Source organism: Eretmochelys imbricata, chromosome 1 (assembly GCF_965152235.1).
Source record: "Eretmochelys imbricata isolate rEreImb1 chromosome 1, rEreImb1.hap1, whole genome shotgun sequence".
NCBI lineage: Eukaryota > Metazoa > Chordata > Testudines > Cheloniidae > Eretmochelys > Eretmochelys imbricata.
In genome coordinates, this window is record NC_135572.1 from 142,460,109 (window position 1) to 142,474,989 (window position 14,881).

At 41.2% G+C, this 14,881-nt stretch overlaps 1 protein-coding gene across 4 annotated transcripts in view; it reads left to right on the plus strand.

The window, feature by feature from the left end:
- CNKSR2 (connector enhancer of kinase suppressor of Ras 2) overlaps positions 1 to 14,881 on the plus strand; it is a 366,125-nt gene that overhangs the window by 80,716 nt on the left and 270,528 nt on the right. For all 4 annotated transcript variants that reach the window (XM_077807188.1, XM_077807189.1, XM_077807190.1 and 1 more), the window contains exon 4: positions 13,237 to 13,324. In XM_077807188.1, the coding sequence (XP_077663314.1) occupies positions 13,237 to 13,324 (88 nt within the window). The remainder of the gene's footprint in view (positions 1 to 13,236; positions 13,325 to 14,881) is intronic.

Below are 14,881 nucleotides of genomic sequence, written 5' to 3' on the forward strand. Positions count from 1 at the left end.
CAGCCTATAAAGACCTAAATGAGCTGGGCCCAGATATCCTTTTCCCCTATGGTCTGTTGAGACTTGTGATCTATTGGGTTACTCTCACTGTTGGTTCCCAGGGTTGAATTGACCATGGCTGGTATCAGGCCATTCTTTGTGGAGGATCCATTCCTCTAGAATCTGCTTCTTCCAGTGACTGATCAGCACCAGAGATCAATGAGCATCAGGGAATAGTTTAAAATTTCTATTTTTGCCAACTTTTTAAAGTCTTTTGGTTTAACTTAATAGTAGGGATTGGGAGTTTTTGTAGAAGGCTTCCATACCTCCATTTCCAGATGTGTCAGTCTGGCTGTTCTAGGCGCCTACATGGGAATCTGATCCAGGCACTCTGAAAAGTATCAGGGCTCAGGACATTAAGGTGGTTGTGGTTTGCTTACAAGAACACTTTGACTTCCCTCTTTCTCTCACCAAGCCATAGAATTCTCCTCTACTTCTACAAGGGGTGTTGTCCTAATGTTTTATAGTCATGTTTTTGTACTCTTTTCCCTGTTCCTCTGATCTTTTGCCTGTTAGAGCTTTGTTTTCTTTAAAAAAACCATCTTTGGGTACATTTAGATGCCAACTGGCTTGGAATACAGGCCTTGGCAACCAAAGAGCTGCCTTGAATTGCTGCTTTCTATGGGCTTACATCAAGCCCATGGGTCAAATAATACTGCCCCATTTGTATGGACGTATTTTTGTTTAAGGAAATATGTTCAGGTATTACAGAATTATTATGTTGTGGCCATTTGGGTATCCCATACAACTACTGTTAAAATCTATCTCAGAGTTACTGTGAGCCATTGATTCTGCAGTCACAGCAACTTATTTTCTCTTGAGATTAATAATATATAGCACTATTATAAATTCTTCTTTTCTGACATGGTAGATTCCTATTTTTTCTGTCTTTTAGGACTGATGCATTCTATTCTGTGGAATAGAGAGAGTCTTCAGTGCTGTGTCTGTCTGTCTGGTACCTAATTACAAAGATCATCTGTTGTATCCCTTGAAATATGTGCTAACTACTTAGGCTAAGCAATATGTTCCACCTTATATTTAGCTGTGACACTGAGTACCTTTCCCAGACCTGAAGAAGAGCATTGTGTAGCTCAAAAGCTTGTCTCTCTCACCAACAGAAGTTGGTTCAATAAAGATATTTGCTCACCCTCCTTGTCTCTCTAAAGATCACCTGTAACAATCCTGTGGAATGTATTTCTCATCATCTCTATTGAATGGCTATTAGCCATAACATGCAGCCTTCAAAAATTGAGGCACTTTTTTTTTAATTGAAAACCTCTCTGAAATAGGGGAGAAGACGAAAAAAAAAAAAAAACCAATTAGGCACTCGAATCACATTGGCAATGCACTGCTTTGTGTTTCTGGCCATGAAGCAGCAAAGTTTATAGATAACACAGAACTGAAGCAGACACTGTAATGAGTAGAGCAGTGGTTCTCAAACTTTTGTGTTGGTGATCCTTTCACACAGCAAGCCTCTGACTGTGACCCCCCTTATAAATTAAAAATACTTGTTTTATATTTAACGCTATTATAAATGCTGGAGGCAAAGCGTTTTAACCTCACAACCCCCTGAGGGGTCATGATCCCCAGTTTGAGAACCACTGGAGTAGAGGGTGCTATTTTACATCTTTTTATTAAAATATGCAAAGGAAAAAATAGAAAAAAGACCTAGGAAAATTGGAACAGTGGCAATAAAAAAAGCTCTGTCGAAAAGAAAATAAACAAAATGGTCTGAAAAAACTGATAAAAGGAATGAAAAAAAGACACAATAAAACATTCACCTTCCAAAAATGAACTGCAAAAAACACAGAGCTGACTGAGACAGTTTAAATGTAAGACTGATTACAAATTAAATGGAAAATAAAATTGAGTTTAAAAATTGTTTGTGCGCTGGAGATAAACATACAATTAAGGCAAACTAGAATGGAATCTTATATTGCAGACTGGTTTAGGGAGTGAAAGCTCAGTGAACTGTGGTTATGGCCACACAGTCTCAGTGCATAGCAATTCTATGGTATAAAGCCACTTTGTAAAAATGATACACTAATCTACTGAGTAAGAAGTTATCTGATCATAGCTGCTGACTTTATTGAAAAAGTACGCTTTTATTCCTGCTAGCCATGAAAATTCTGTTCCATCTTCGGAATCCTCGTTAGAATTGTTTACAAAGTTTTGTTTGGGGTTGCTCTTGTATAGCCCCAAAGTACCCTGTAAAAATTAATTGCAGTTGTGTGGTTCCATCTGAACTATTTTTCATTGAGTTCCATATCAAATGTATACAGTTAATCAGTTTTTTCTGTGAGCATTGTAAACTCAACCAGGCTTCTGAGGGTCAAGCTATTGTTGTTTCTATCTCCAGCACCATTTTTAAGGTTTTACAACACAAATTGTACCCGTAGTGGCACCTGTGCACGCCTCACAGTTGGGTCCCTTTGTCCGGAGGCAGTAAGAAAATTGCAGAACAGTGACATCATAGAGGTGCCGCTGAGAGAACACCCCGGAAGCCCTGACTGTAGAGCAGTGCAGCAGCCTTTAGAGGTCATCTTTTCTTCAGTTGGGACATGGCTAGTTCTTGTATTTTGCTCTCTTTTATTCCTTCACACTGCTTCCAATGGGTTCCCCACACTTTCTGTGGTCCGTATCTTTGCAGTCCCGCCAGAGGTGCTGGAACAGTTTTTTTTTAGCGGGGGTGCTGAGAGCCATTGAACCACACTGTAAACCCTGTATATAATGGAAACCACTTCAAGCCAGGGGGTGCAGCAGCACCCCTTGTTCCAGCACCTATGGGTCTCACCTAAAGTTCTGAAATGAACCCTAGATTTGTGAATCTGAGGACCTCAAACATTAATGTACTTATCCTCACAACAATATTAAGCCCAGTTTACAGATGAGGAACTGAGTCACAGAGACTTTAAGTGACTTGTCCAGTGGCACACAGGAAGTGTACAACAGAGCCAGGAACTGAAATCTGAACTGAGTCCCAGTGTAGGCAGTTCAGTTTCTTAACCAGATCACCATTCTTCCTGCAATAAAGTTTAGCTGTATTCTGATGTGTCAAACAAAAAGGTTGTCTTTGTCTTCATCTAAAATTGGGCAAGGACTCCCAGTTCCTTGGTTATGCCTCTGCACTACTCTGTTTTTTTTTCCTACATGGGAAGCTCCTGCAAAATCAAGGACCTTTCAAGTTTCAATGAAGAGAGTACCTGTTTCTTCAGATCATGTTCTACCTCACATTCCAGCATGGGAAAACTCGATTTTAAAAGATAACATCCACCATTTTAGCTTCCAGAAAAGAGTTGCTCCTGCTCTACATTATAATGCCACCATTTCATGAACACTCTTAATAGAGAATGGTCCTTGTGTGACTTGCAGTAGCACTAAAATAGTTTGTGTGTATGGTCTCTCATCATCTGCCCTCTTTGCTCCACCAATTATATTAATTTTGATGATCTGTTTATCTGCTTTTCCTGCATCGATCTGTATGTTCTGCCACGTTGCCCTCTGTTTGGAATGTCCTCTTAATTCTAGTCCACCAAACTGCTGTCTTTCTGACAAAGAAACCACTTCTGAAAACCTATTTTGTGTGTGTCTCAACAGAACGTGGTCCAGTAAAAGATACTATCTCTCCCACATTGTCTCTCACGTATTTTCTGTTATCCAGAATGAGTCAATATAATAAACTGTAAAGAAAATTCCTAATTACTACTGTATCTGGGCTTCCCAATACACTTCTCTATTCTGTCTTGTTTAGGTTGTAAATTTTTTGGGGGTCGGAGCTGTCTGTATGTTGTGTCTTATGCAGAGCTGAGAGTAGGGTTGCCAACTTTATACTCGCACAAAACCGAACACCTTTGCTCCGCTCCCTGCCCTGCCCCTCCTCTGAGACCCCACCCCTTCTCTGAGGCCCCATCCCCGCTCACTCCATCTCCCCTCCCTCTGTTGCTCGCTCTCCCCATCCTTACTCACTTGTTCATTTTCACCAGGCTGGCTAGGGGGCTGGGGTGCGGGAGGGGGTGTGGGCTCCAGGGTGGAGCCAGAAATGAGGAGCTCAGAGTGCAGGAGGGGTCTCCAGGCTGGGGCAGGGAGTTGGGATTTGAGAGGGGGTGAGGGCTCCAGCTGGGAGTATGGGCTCTGGTGAGGGGCCAGAGATGAGGGATTTGGGGTGCAGGAGGGGGTTCCGGGCTGGGACTAAGGGGTTTGGAGGACAGGACGGGGATCAGGGCTGGGGAAGGGTGTTGGGGCACAGGAGGGGGAGTGCGGGCTCTGGCTGGGGGTGCAGGCTGTGGGGTGGGGTTGGGGGGTTTGGGGTGCAGGAGGGTGCTCCAGGTTAGGATTGAGGGATTTGGACGGCAGGAGGGAGATCAGGGATGGGGCTGTGGCAGGGGGTTGGGGCCTGGGAGAGAGTCAGGGGTGCAGGCTCTGGGCGGCGCTTACCTCAAGTAGCTCCTGGAAGCAGTGGCATGTCTATCCTCTGGCTCCTACGTGGAGGTGTGGCCAGGTGGCTCTGCACGCTGCCCCATCTGCAGGCACTGCCCCCGCGGCTCCAATTGGCTGTGGTTCCTGGCCAATAGAAGCTGCACAGGCAGTACTTGGGGCAGGGACAGCGTGCGGAAACCCCCTGCTTGCGCCTCTGCATAGGAGTGGAGGGGACATGCTTCCCGCGAACTGCCTGGCACAGAGGCTAGCAGTGCCGCCAACTGGACAGTCAGTGGCCCGGTCTGCAGTGCTGACTGGAGCCACCAGGATCCCTTTTTTGACTGGGTGTTCTGGTCGAAAACCGGACACTTGGTCACCCTAGCTGAGAGGAACATTATGGGCTCTTAATAAATAATGAATGATGTCTATGTAATCTATGAAGTGTTTGTATTTGGAGAGTTGGATTGGGAAAGGACTGATCTCAGAACTCTACGGGATTCTTCATCGAAGCCTCGTGTACCATAATGTAGCAGAGAAATGTTCATTTAAGAATTGAAGAAAATTTAGTTGATATTTTGTGCAGTAACCACCACAGTATTTTCATAAGGGTGTTAATTGTGTATTAGGTGTTTCTACAGGGAACATTGGATTTCTTAGTGTGCTGTTTGTCCTAGCCACGTGCGGACTGGCAGGGCCAGCCCACAACATTTTGGCACCTGAAGTGGGGAGCTCAAATGATGCCCCCATGCCACCTCGCTTGGGCCAAAACTTTGAAACGCTGGGTCCTAGTGGCGCCCCCCCACAGTCTGGCACCTGAGGCAGCCACCTCAGTTCGCCTCATGGTAAGGCCAGCCCTGTGGATTGTTACTCAATCTGTCTTTCACAGCTGCTGAACCGTAACATGATCCATGTTTTCTCCCCAGTACTGTCCACAGCTTGCATATCAAATGCTTAAACTACTGCTACAATGTACATTAAACATTATGAAATGGGAACAAAAACATTTTGTGGTGGTGAGATGTTTTTTTCTAACCAGTCAGTCTGATGCTTAGAGAAGAATTAACAGGCTGAGATACCCACTAGTTTGACAATTTAGCATCCCGGTGTCTTATATGTGAAAAAGCAGACTAAAAAAGTCAGTTAGAAGCCCTACTCTTCCTACCTATGTTTAATAAGGAGAAAAAGGTGGTAATCTACAGTAGCAGGCTGATGAATGTTGTCTTTCGCGAAAAGTAGGAGTTCTTAAATTTCACACCAAGAAGGTAGATTAAGGAAATTAATTCCTCTGAGGTGCAAGAGACTGTGACCTCAACTGAGCAAAGCTACTCCTCAAAGCACTTAAACACATACTTAAGTCCTGTTGTAATGGGATGTAAGTATGTGCCTAAAATTAAGTGCATTGCTGAATAGATATGGACAGCTGCATCGGGACCTATAAGCCTTCCTGCTCTCAGCTGTGTATGCTGGTACCCTGGAACGCAATTTAGGATTCCTATTTATATGTCCAGTACAGCATGTGCTGATTCACCCATTGCCGTTCAAATACAGAAGTGTCTTAGTGTTCAGCTTTAGTACATTCTTTGAATGCTTTGGATTGCAATAATTTCACTGTAGAATTCACCTTTCACGAAGAAATTGTTCTCTTTTTGCCACTGTGCTATGTTCAGTAAGACTATTTTGTGTGCATTTTATAGCACTTAAAAATAGTTGGATTTCTTTCTCTCATTGTTTTCAGTCAATGAACCTTACCCACAATGTGGTTGGTTTTTAGTTGCAGAGGAAAAGGTAATAACAGGTATGCATTGCCTGGAAGTATGGTGCCTAACGTGTTCCCAGTCACCAAAATGTGTTAAACCAATAACTCATACTTCGAAAGTACCAATCCCCTTCACTTTGTGCTGTGATTTTGTACAACCTTGTGAGCCATGTTTGGTTGTTTGTTGTCCTGACAGTTGTTTAGTATTCCATGAGGTGAAAAAACAATTAATTGTGTCTGGAGGATGGTGTGGATTGCACTCTCAGCAAATTTGCGGATGATACTAAACTGGGAGGAGTGGTTGATACACCGGAGGGCAGGGATAGGATACAGAAGGACCTAGACAAATTGGAGGATTGGGCCAAAAGAAATCTGATGAGGTTCAATAAGGATAAGTGCAGGGTCCTGCACTTAGGATGGAAGAATCCAATGTACCGCTACAGACTAGGGACCGAATGGCTAGGCAGCAGTTCTGCGGAAAAGGACCTAGGGGTGACAGTGGACGAGAAGCTGGATATGAATCAGCAGTGTGCCCTTGTTGCCAAGAAGGCCAATGGCATTTTGGGATGTATAAGTAGGGGCATAGCGAGCAGATCGAGGGACGTGATCGTTCCCCTCTATTCGACATTGGTGAGGCCTCATCTGGAGTACTGTGTCCAGTTTTGGGCCCCACACTACAAGAAGGATGTGGATAAATTGGAGAGAGTCCAGCGAAGGGCAACAAAAATGATTAGGGGTCTAGAACACATGACTTATGAGGAGAGGCTGAGGGAGCTGGGATTGTTTAGCCTGCAGAAGAGAAGAATGAGGGGGGATTTGATAGCTGCTTTCAACTACCTGAAAGGGGGTTCCAAAGAGGATGGCTCTAGACTGTTCTCAATGGTAGCAGATGACAGAACGAGGAGTAATGGTCTCAAGTTGCAGTGGGGGAGGTTTAGATTGGATATTAGGAAAAACTTTTTCACTAAGAGGGTGGTGAAACACTGGAATGCGTTACCTAGGGAGGTGGTAGAATCTCCTTCCTTAGAGGTTTTTAAGGGCAGGCTTGACAAAGCCCTGGCTGGGATGATTTAACTGGGAATTGGTCCTGCTTCGAGCAGGGGGTTGGACTAGATGACCTTCAGGGGTCCCTTCCAACCCTGATATTCTATGATTCTATGATTCTATGATTAAAAAAATGAATCTATGTGCTTTTCTGTCAGTTTTTCAGTTTGTTGTCCATGGGCCTTATATTCCCTTTATTTACTCCCCTTTATGTTTGTTTGAATTGGGGTAATGAACATATCAATAAAATGGTTACGCACTTACTCCTATTAGTGCCACAGGAGCAGCTGCAAATGTTTAACAAAGCATTAATTTAAAAGTTTCTTTTATTCAATGTAAAGTTCATTGGATTTCCTGCTTATAGTGAATTAAACAGTCCAATTACAAGTGCAAGTAAAACATGGTATATGACAGTCTGCCACCATGATTCTTAGATGGGATACTGACACAGTTACATGTACTACAATGCAAACTACTATGTTTTTCTTCGTTTGTTTGGGGTTTTGTTTGCCTTGCCTCTCCTCTCTGAGGGTTGAATTATGATACAGACTGGATTATCCTGAAATTTTTTATGCTAGAAGAAACTCTCAAAATGGGTTCTGGTTATTAAGTTTAAGTTCTTTTGCACACTTGTCCTCCTTGATCTGATTCTAAGATAAGAATGAGGTTAACTCTAGGCATCACGTTACTTCTACTCTGATAAAAGTGTTTGTTTCTATTGTCAGTAGTGGAACTTAGTTACTGCATTTGTTAATGTTTTTGTTAATAAGACATTTAGGTCATACAAATACAAATTGTGTTAAGTGATGCATTTATTTACAAACACTTTCATTTTCAGAACTACAGCTCAGAGTAGGGGTTACCAGTACTTTGCCTCGACCAAGTCAAATCAAACAGAAGGTGGAGGATAAATGTGAATTTGTCTGATTATGATATTGAAAGATGTATGGTCTGGAAGTACCATGCATCCTCATGGATACAAAGGAACCATTGTTCTTTTAGTGTTCTGTCTTTTAGTTTTTAATGTACTCTTGAACTATAATTTTCATTTGTTTGCAATCATTGGTTACATATGGCTGTTGAGAAGAATAATCTGTAACATACAGAACAGTAACATGAGACTAAACCATTGTTACTTAAGATGCATTCTTTTAGCTGATTCTTCTCCCAATTCTGCAGTATGAATTTAATAGTGAACTTATCAACTTTTTAAAATTCCTGAAAGGTTGTGATATCACTAGTGATTTAATGAAAGTCCCAATTAAAAACAAACAAACCTTCTATGGCTCTTGTTTTTATTTACTTTGTCAAACAGCAGTTAGAAAAAACTATTAATCTAAAAAGGCTGACAGAGAGAGTAGATAGGAAATGCTGGGGAGGCCAGTGGGAGGAAATCAATAGGATTTATAGCACTTCTTGCATTATTGCCACATTTTTTGTGGATGTTGCAGAGGAAGGGAATCTTCAGAAAGGTTTTGAATGGACAAAGCATAACTTTATGAAAGACTGGGAAAGAGAGGGTATTCCGCACATATAGAGACAAACATGGAAAAAGTTCTAGGGATGGCTATGGGAGAGGAGGGTAAATGGGGCATGAAGGCTGACGTCACTTCTAAAAGTGAGCGAATGTAATAGGGCCCCAATCCAGCACAGCATTTGAGCATGTGTATAACTTTAAAGATGTGACAAGTCAGACTAGTCACATCCTTGAAATGATATACATACTTAAGTGCTTTCCTGGATCGGTGTCTTAAATGCTAGCTGAGAGTGGTAGGTCAGAGGAAAGTAGAGTAGTTTGCTTTGGAAGGAAGAGGGCAGAAGTTGAAACTTTATAGAGTTGGCTGGGGACTTAAAAGAAGTAGGGAGGATGTGTTCTGACTGGGTGTGGAATGCCTTTTTACCTGTTGCATTTTTGATAGATTCAAATGGCATTATCACACGTGTGAGGAGGTTGTTGTGATAATCAATCACAAGGTTATCAAGATGTAACAGTTATGTGCTGCTATTTAGGTTTGGTCTGTCCTGTCTGGAAATAAATTGATAATTTTAATATAATGTAAAACAATGTTACACGCCTTACTGTCAAGGTGGACATTTTATTAATGAAAACAGGATTTTATGTGTCAAATTGAGGCTTCAAATTGTGTCCATCATGGAGTTTGGCCAGTGATCCTATACTAAACATCCTAGATGAAATTTTCAAATTTCATTTAGAAGTGGAAGTCTCATTGAAATTCAATGTTTGAAAATGAGATTAGCCTCACCCACCTTGTTTCTCACCATTTTTTGTTGATTTTAGCTGCTGGAATGAGACAATTGCTTACTAGTTTCCTGCCTCCCCTGCCCCAAAATCCGCTTACCCTTACCATAGTTACTAGTTTCACTTTGTATTTTCAGTGTCCGTTTTCTCATTTTTGTTTTTAGGTTCCATTTGTTTTTGTTAACTTACATTTGCAGTCCATGTGCCATTTTTTTGTTCTTTAATTTGAGTTAAACCCAATTTATTTGGGTATTTTCAATGTTCTTCATTAAGAACAATGCTCATAAAGGCTTCATTGTTGTCTTTATGAACTGTGTAACCTAACGAATAGTAAAACTATGAGAGATCATGCTGCATTAGAACCAAAAGCCTACCATAGAATTTTGTTTGGAAAAATGCTAGAGGCTTTGAGCCATCAAATAGATTCCAGCTGTGTAATTTGAAGATCAAATTGTAATAACATCCAAACATAAAGTAAAATAATACCATTTGTGGCTTGAACTCATTCGTTCTAAATAATGGTGAGAGTCATAAATGAGTATCATCTTTTTAAATCATTGCTTTAGAAGGGTTTTCTCATCTTAACAGTGGCAATTGTGAATGAAAATAAATACAAATATTTGTGACCCTTTTGGATACAATAGTCTTGTTTTAAGAGATTATAGTTCATAACTGAAGAGTTAATTCAGGTTTCAAACATATAATAAGTTCATATTTTTATTGTAATTTGGCTAAGGTAGGTGGGGTGTGTGTGTGTGTTAGGTAGACTTTGTATACTGTACACATGTTGTTGTAGTGTGTGTATATATAAAAGCTGCATGTAAATAGTGATTGTAGCATTTGACAAGTTGCTTTTGTCAAGCACCCTTGAACTCCTGACATGCACTCTGTCCACTAATCCATCACTTTCAGGACTGCTTCTAGTTTTCCTAGCCTCTGCACAGCTTCTACCAGCCATACTTCCATTATAAAAAGAACACACTGCCAGAGGAATATTACCTTCCTCCATCTAATATATGGAATTTCCTCCCCCAGAATTACATCAAATTGAGGTGCATATTCAGTTCTGACAAATTGTATCTTGTGACCTATGAGGGCTAGAATGGGAGTTTTAAACCATTAGAAAGGGGAGGAGATTCCGTTTTTCTGTTTGGAAACACCACTAGTTCTTCAGAAAGTTCCAGGATAGCTGACTTAAAAATTGCAATATTATAGCACATGGAGAAACTATTGTAGAAACCTATAAGAACTATCTAAAATATACTAGTTATGATGACTCTTGTCTACAGAGCTTTTTATTACTGAACTCATGGTTACTGGACTTTGGCTGGCTTTGCAGTAGGAAAAATATCAACAAAAATGGTAAAACTCTAAACATTTCCTGTAAAGTATGTGACACACAGAAGATACATGATGACATAATATAAAGTTTTTATTGATATTCATTTTGGGGTGGCTGAATTACTTACATGAGTGGACTCTGAGCTTATCTCAAATGAGTGGCAATAATACCTTTATATCACAGCATCATGTTTTTTTTATACTTGTTCTTTCAGTGTTTTGTGTGTGTGTGTGTGTGTGAGAGAGAGAGAGAGATTCAACTGATCAGGACATACAGGTGAATGAACAACACACAAGGGATGGATTTTAAGCATCAGGAAATAATGTTGTTCAACATTGGAGGGAAACACTTCCCGCTCCCACATAGTAGGCATTTATCCATGGCAGTGTTCAGGAGTCCCACTAAACAACCAGTAACTCGATGTAGACCCACCTAGGCCCACCCCTTGGATTCAGCTCACTTCTGAATCTTCCCCACCTTTTCCCACATGGAGGGATATAGAAGTTGCCAAAAGAGGATATCAGCCTGCAAGAACTTCAGGTCTCCTTTTTTCCTATTGGCAAAACTATAAACACCAACTCTGTGGGTGCTCCAGGGCTGGAGCATTCATGGGGGAAAAAAAATGGCGGGCAGCCCCCCTGTCAGTACCTCCACCTTCCCCCAGCGCCTCCCACCTGCTGCGGATCAGCTGTTCCGCAGCATGCAGGAGGTGCTGGGGGAAGGGGGCAGGAGCGAGGGCAGGGCATGCTTGGGGGAGGGGTGGAATGGGACAGGAAGAGGAAGACAGAGGTGGTGTGGGGGCAGGGCAGGGTAGGAGTGGGGCCTTGGGGAAAAGAGTGGAGTGGGGACAGGGTAGGGGTGGGGACTTGGGGGAAGGGGTGGAATGGGGGCAGGGCCTGTGGTGAAGCCGGGGGGGAGCACCTCCCAGCACATTAGAAAGTTGGTGCCTATGGGCAAAAGGACCACCAGCATGATATTTACCTCTTGGAGCTGGTCCCTTTTAGCCTTTACCATAGTGGACACTGGCCACAAGTTAAACACTCTTACTTTGCTAATATTGAACATTAAGACTTATTGTTATAACCTAACTGTGTCTCAATGATGCTGTGAGGAAGGCAAAAAACTCCATGATACCTCTTACCAGTTTTGTCCAAAGGGAAAAAACTTTCCTGATACTGAAACAGGTGATCAGTCAGACCTGTAGCATCCTAAAAAACATGGCACGAACACTGCAACAAAGGGGAGGGAGAGTGGGGAAGCTAGCCAGAGCAAGACATTTTTGAAAAGCCTACAGGAGTTTAACTAGGTGGTGGGGGCCATGAGAGCCAATTGGTTAGCTTGTTCACCCATCCCCAGCCAGTGGTTAGGTGATGGGCCCAAAGTGGGGGCATCTATGGCCCACATACCTACAAGCACTGCATCCATCCAGGCAGTCCATTGAACATTCCTTCCCAGTTGATTGTGGACAGATACCATCCATGTAAAACTGTCAATGTGCCCAAATCCTCATTAGCAACATGCCTACTGTTAAAATCTTGGACTTGTCCTATAGAGACTTCCAGTCCTGCCAAAGAGTATGATAGTTTGTTTAAAATGGAAAAGAGACATAAGTGCTAGACTAAGATAACTTGAGACCAAGTCTGTATTTGAATGTAGTTCTTCAATAGTGAAAGGCGAGGACTGCTGTCCTCAGAAAATGTATCTTTAGTAATATTTTAAAATTCTTATAACAAAGATTGATTGTAACTGGGATTGATTATAACTGGGATTGAAAGATCCTGGCTCCAAATCAACCTTTACCTCTGCTTCTTAGAAAGTCTATTCTGATTGTGACTGTTTTGCCCTTTTTAGAAGCCGACCTAAGGGCTTGACCCAGAGTATTTCTATTGACTTCCCTGGGCTTTAGTTCAGACCCTAAGACACTCAGTACATTAGCCAAATGTATTAATGACTGTATTCATACCTGGGCACCAGCTGTACAACATATGGAAACAATAGCTTTTCTTTTCTCAGTAACTGTGCGCTTAGACTACCTCAAAAGACATGCCCCTGTATACCTGGGACTCGTATGGTAAAGTGCAGGCAGTTTCAGAAAGAAGCTACAGGGTTTTGAGGAGATGATGCCTCTATGATTAGAACTTCTCTCAAAATGATTTAAAAAATCCTGAAAAGCCAAGAAGACAGTTGAAGTAGCCATTTTCTAAAACTATGTTCTGGTACATACATCAGAAATATTGAAAATCCATTGTTAGCATTGTATTATTCTGTCCTGTTAAGAATTAGTATTAAAGCAATCTGTGTTTAAAGTGCATTATGTGCCACTGAAGCGGGGAAAAAATCATCTTCCCCTATGAACATTCTTTCTTTTTCTTTTTTTAGATCACCTTTTGCTGCTGTGACAGATTACTCAGTAACGAGAAATAATGTCATACAGCTCTGCCTGGAATTAACAACAATTGTACAACAGGTATGAGACTATACACTTATTCTCATTTGAATTTATTGTTGCCTATTTAATGGTAAGTGGCCCTTTGCAACTAAATTGAATCATTTTATGTCACCCATTTTTCTGTGTCCAGTTACAGCATAAAAGGAAAACGGTTGTGTTAGTAAAAAACTTTTTAGAAATGTCTGTTTTAATATCTGCATAACTTTGATTTTGGCTGTCCTATGCTTGTACTTCTCTCCTGTGTTGCAATGCTGATCTTTATTGTGAATTCCTTAGTCTATATAATTGTCAAGTTGAAAATTCCTATTTGATATTGTATTTTACTTGTAATAGTTTCTCACTTATTTTTCATTAAATGGAGTAGTTCAGAAGATCTCTTTGTATTACTCTGCATTTGTGCAGTCACCTTCATTTTTGCACAATTCATAATACCTAGAATCTTCTGCAGATAGTGTATATTTTCTAATCTGTCTAAAATGTTATGTATTAGTTTTCTTAAATTCGGACTTCAAGAGAGCCACAAGCAGTTACTTAGTCTTTTGCTTAAAGGTCTGACTTCACTTTCCCGAAATAGAAGGGAAAATTGCTTGCATTCTGAGGGTGTATATAACCTAGAACCTTCCCCAGTTTCCATAATTTTGGGGGGATTTACTGATGAAAAGTTCTATAGAACAATAATACCGTTGTGTGTCTGCAGTTTAGACCTGTCCCCACTCTTGGCTATCCTTCTTCCGGTAAAAGTGAAAAGCAACTTTTGTTATAGTCCAAACCAATGTTGGCACCCACTCCATTAGATGGATTAATGCTAGAAATTAAAGTAGTTCTCTTCAGCTGAGTGATATACCTTTGATTCGAACAGCCCAAATATCTGTCCTGGTGTTTTCCAGTGCCCCTATGATTAACGTGGCTGTAATCAATTGCCTTTAAATCTTGTTAATTATATAGGTTTAGTTAATACCCCTGTTTGTTATCTAATTTTTGAGGGGCCAGTTGTGAATTCCCATTCAACAGTGAATTAATTTTATAGGCTATCCAGAGAGTCTACCCTATTTTATCTCATGATGTTTTTGTTTCTTAAAAATGCAAAGCTGAAGGACTGCTTATTTGTTAGTTATGATTCCTGACTGGAGAATAGATGGCGTGAGGGATTAGATAATAAATTCTGTATTTTGGATGGATTATTTTTAAATGAAAGGATGGTTTTGTTTGCTTCGGAATATTTTAGTCCTTATGAGTTGTTATTCATTTCTATGAACCTGTGGTGCCCCTTGCTTTTTGATTTGACCTGTGCAAACCCAGTAGAATTCAGCTTGCAGTGGTGTATTGACAAAATCAAACCTGTAGTTTGGGTCTGAGGGTTTTATTGAAGGCTAGAGTTGTACCTTCAGGCATGTTGGAAGTTATAGCTGAACAAACTCAAAACCACAAGAGCTCAATCAAAGCTTTAATCCTTCCTGCCCCACAAATTACTCCATATCTACTAAACCCCCACTCACACACTGATCCTATTTATTATTAGTGTTCTCAAGGTGGAGTGCTGGTCGCTGCTTCTCTGGGCTTGGCCTATTCCTGGTG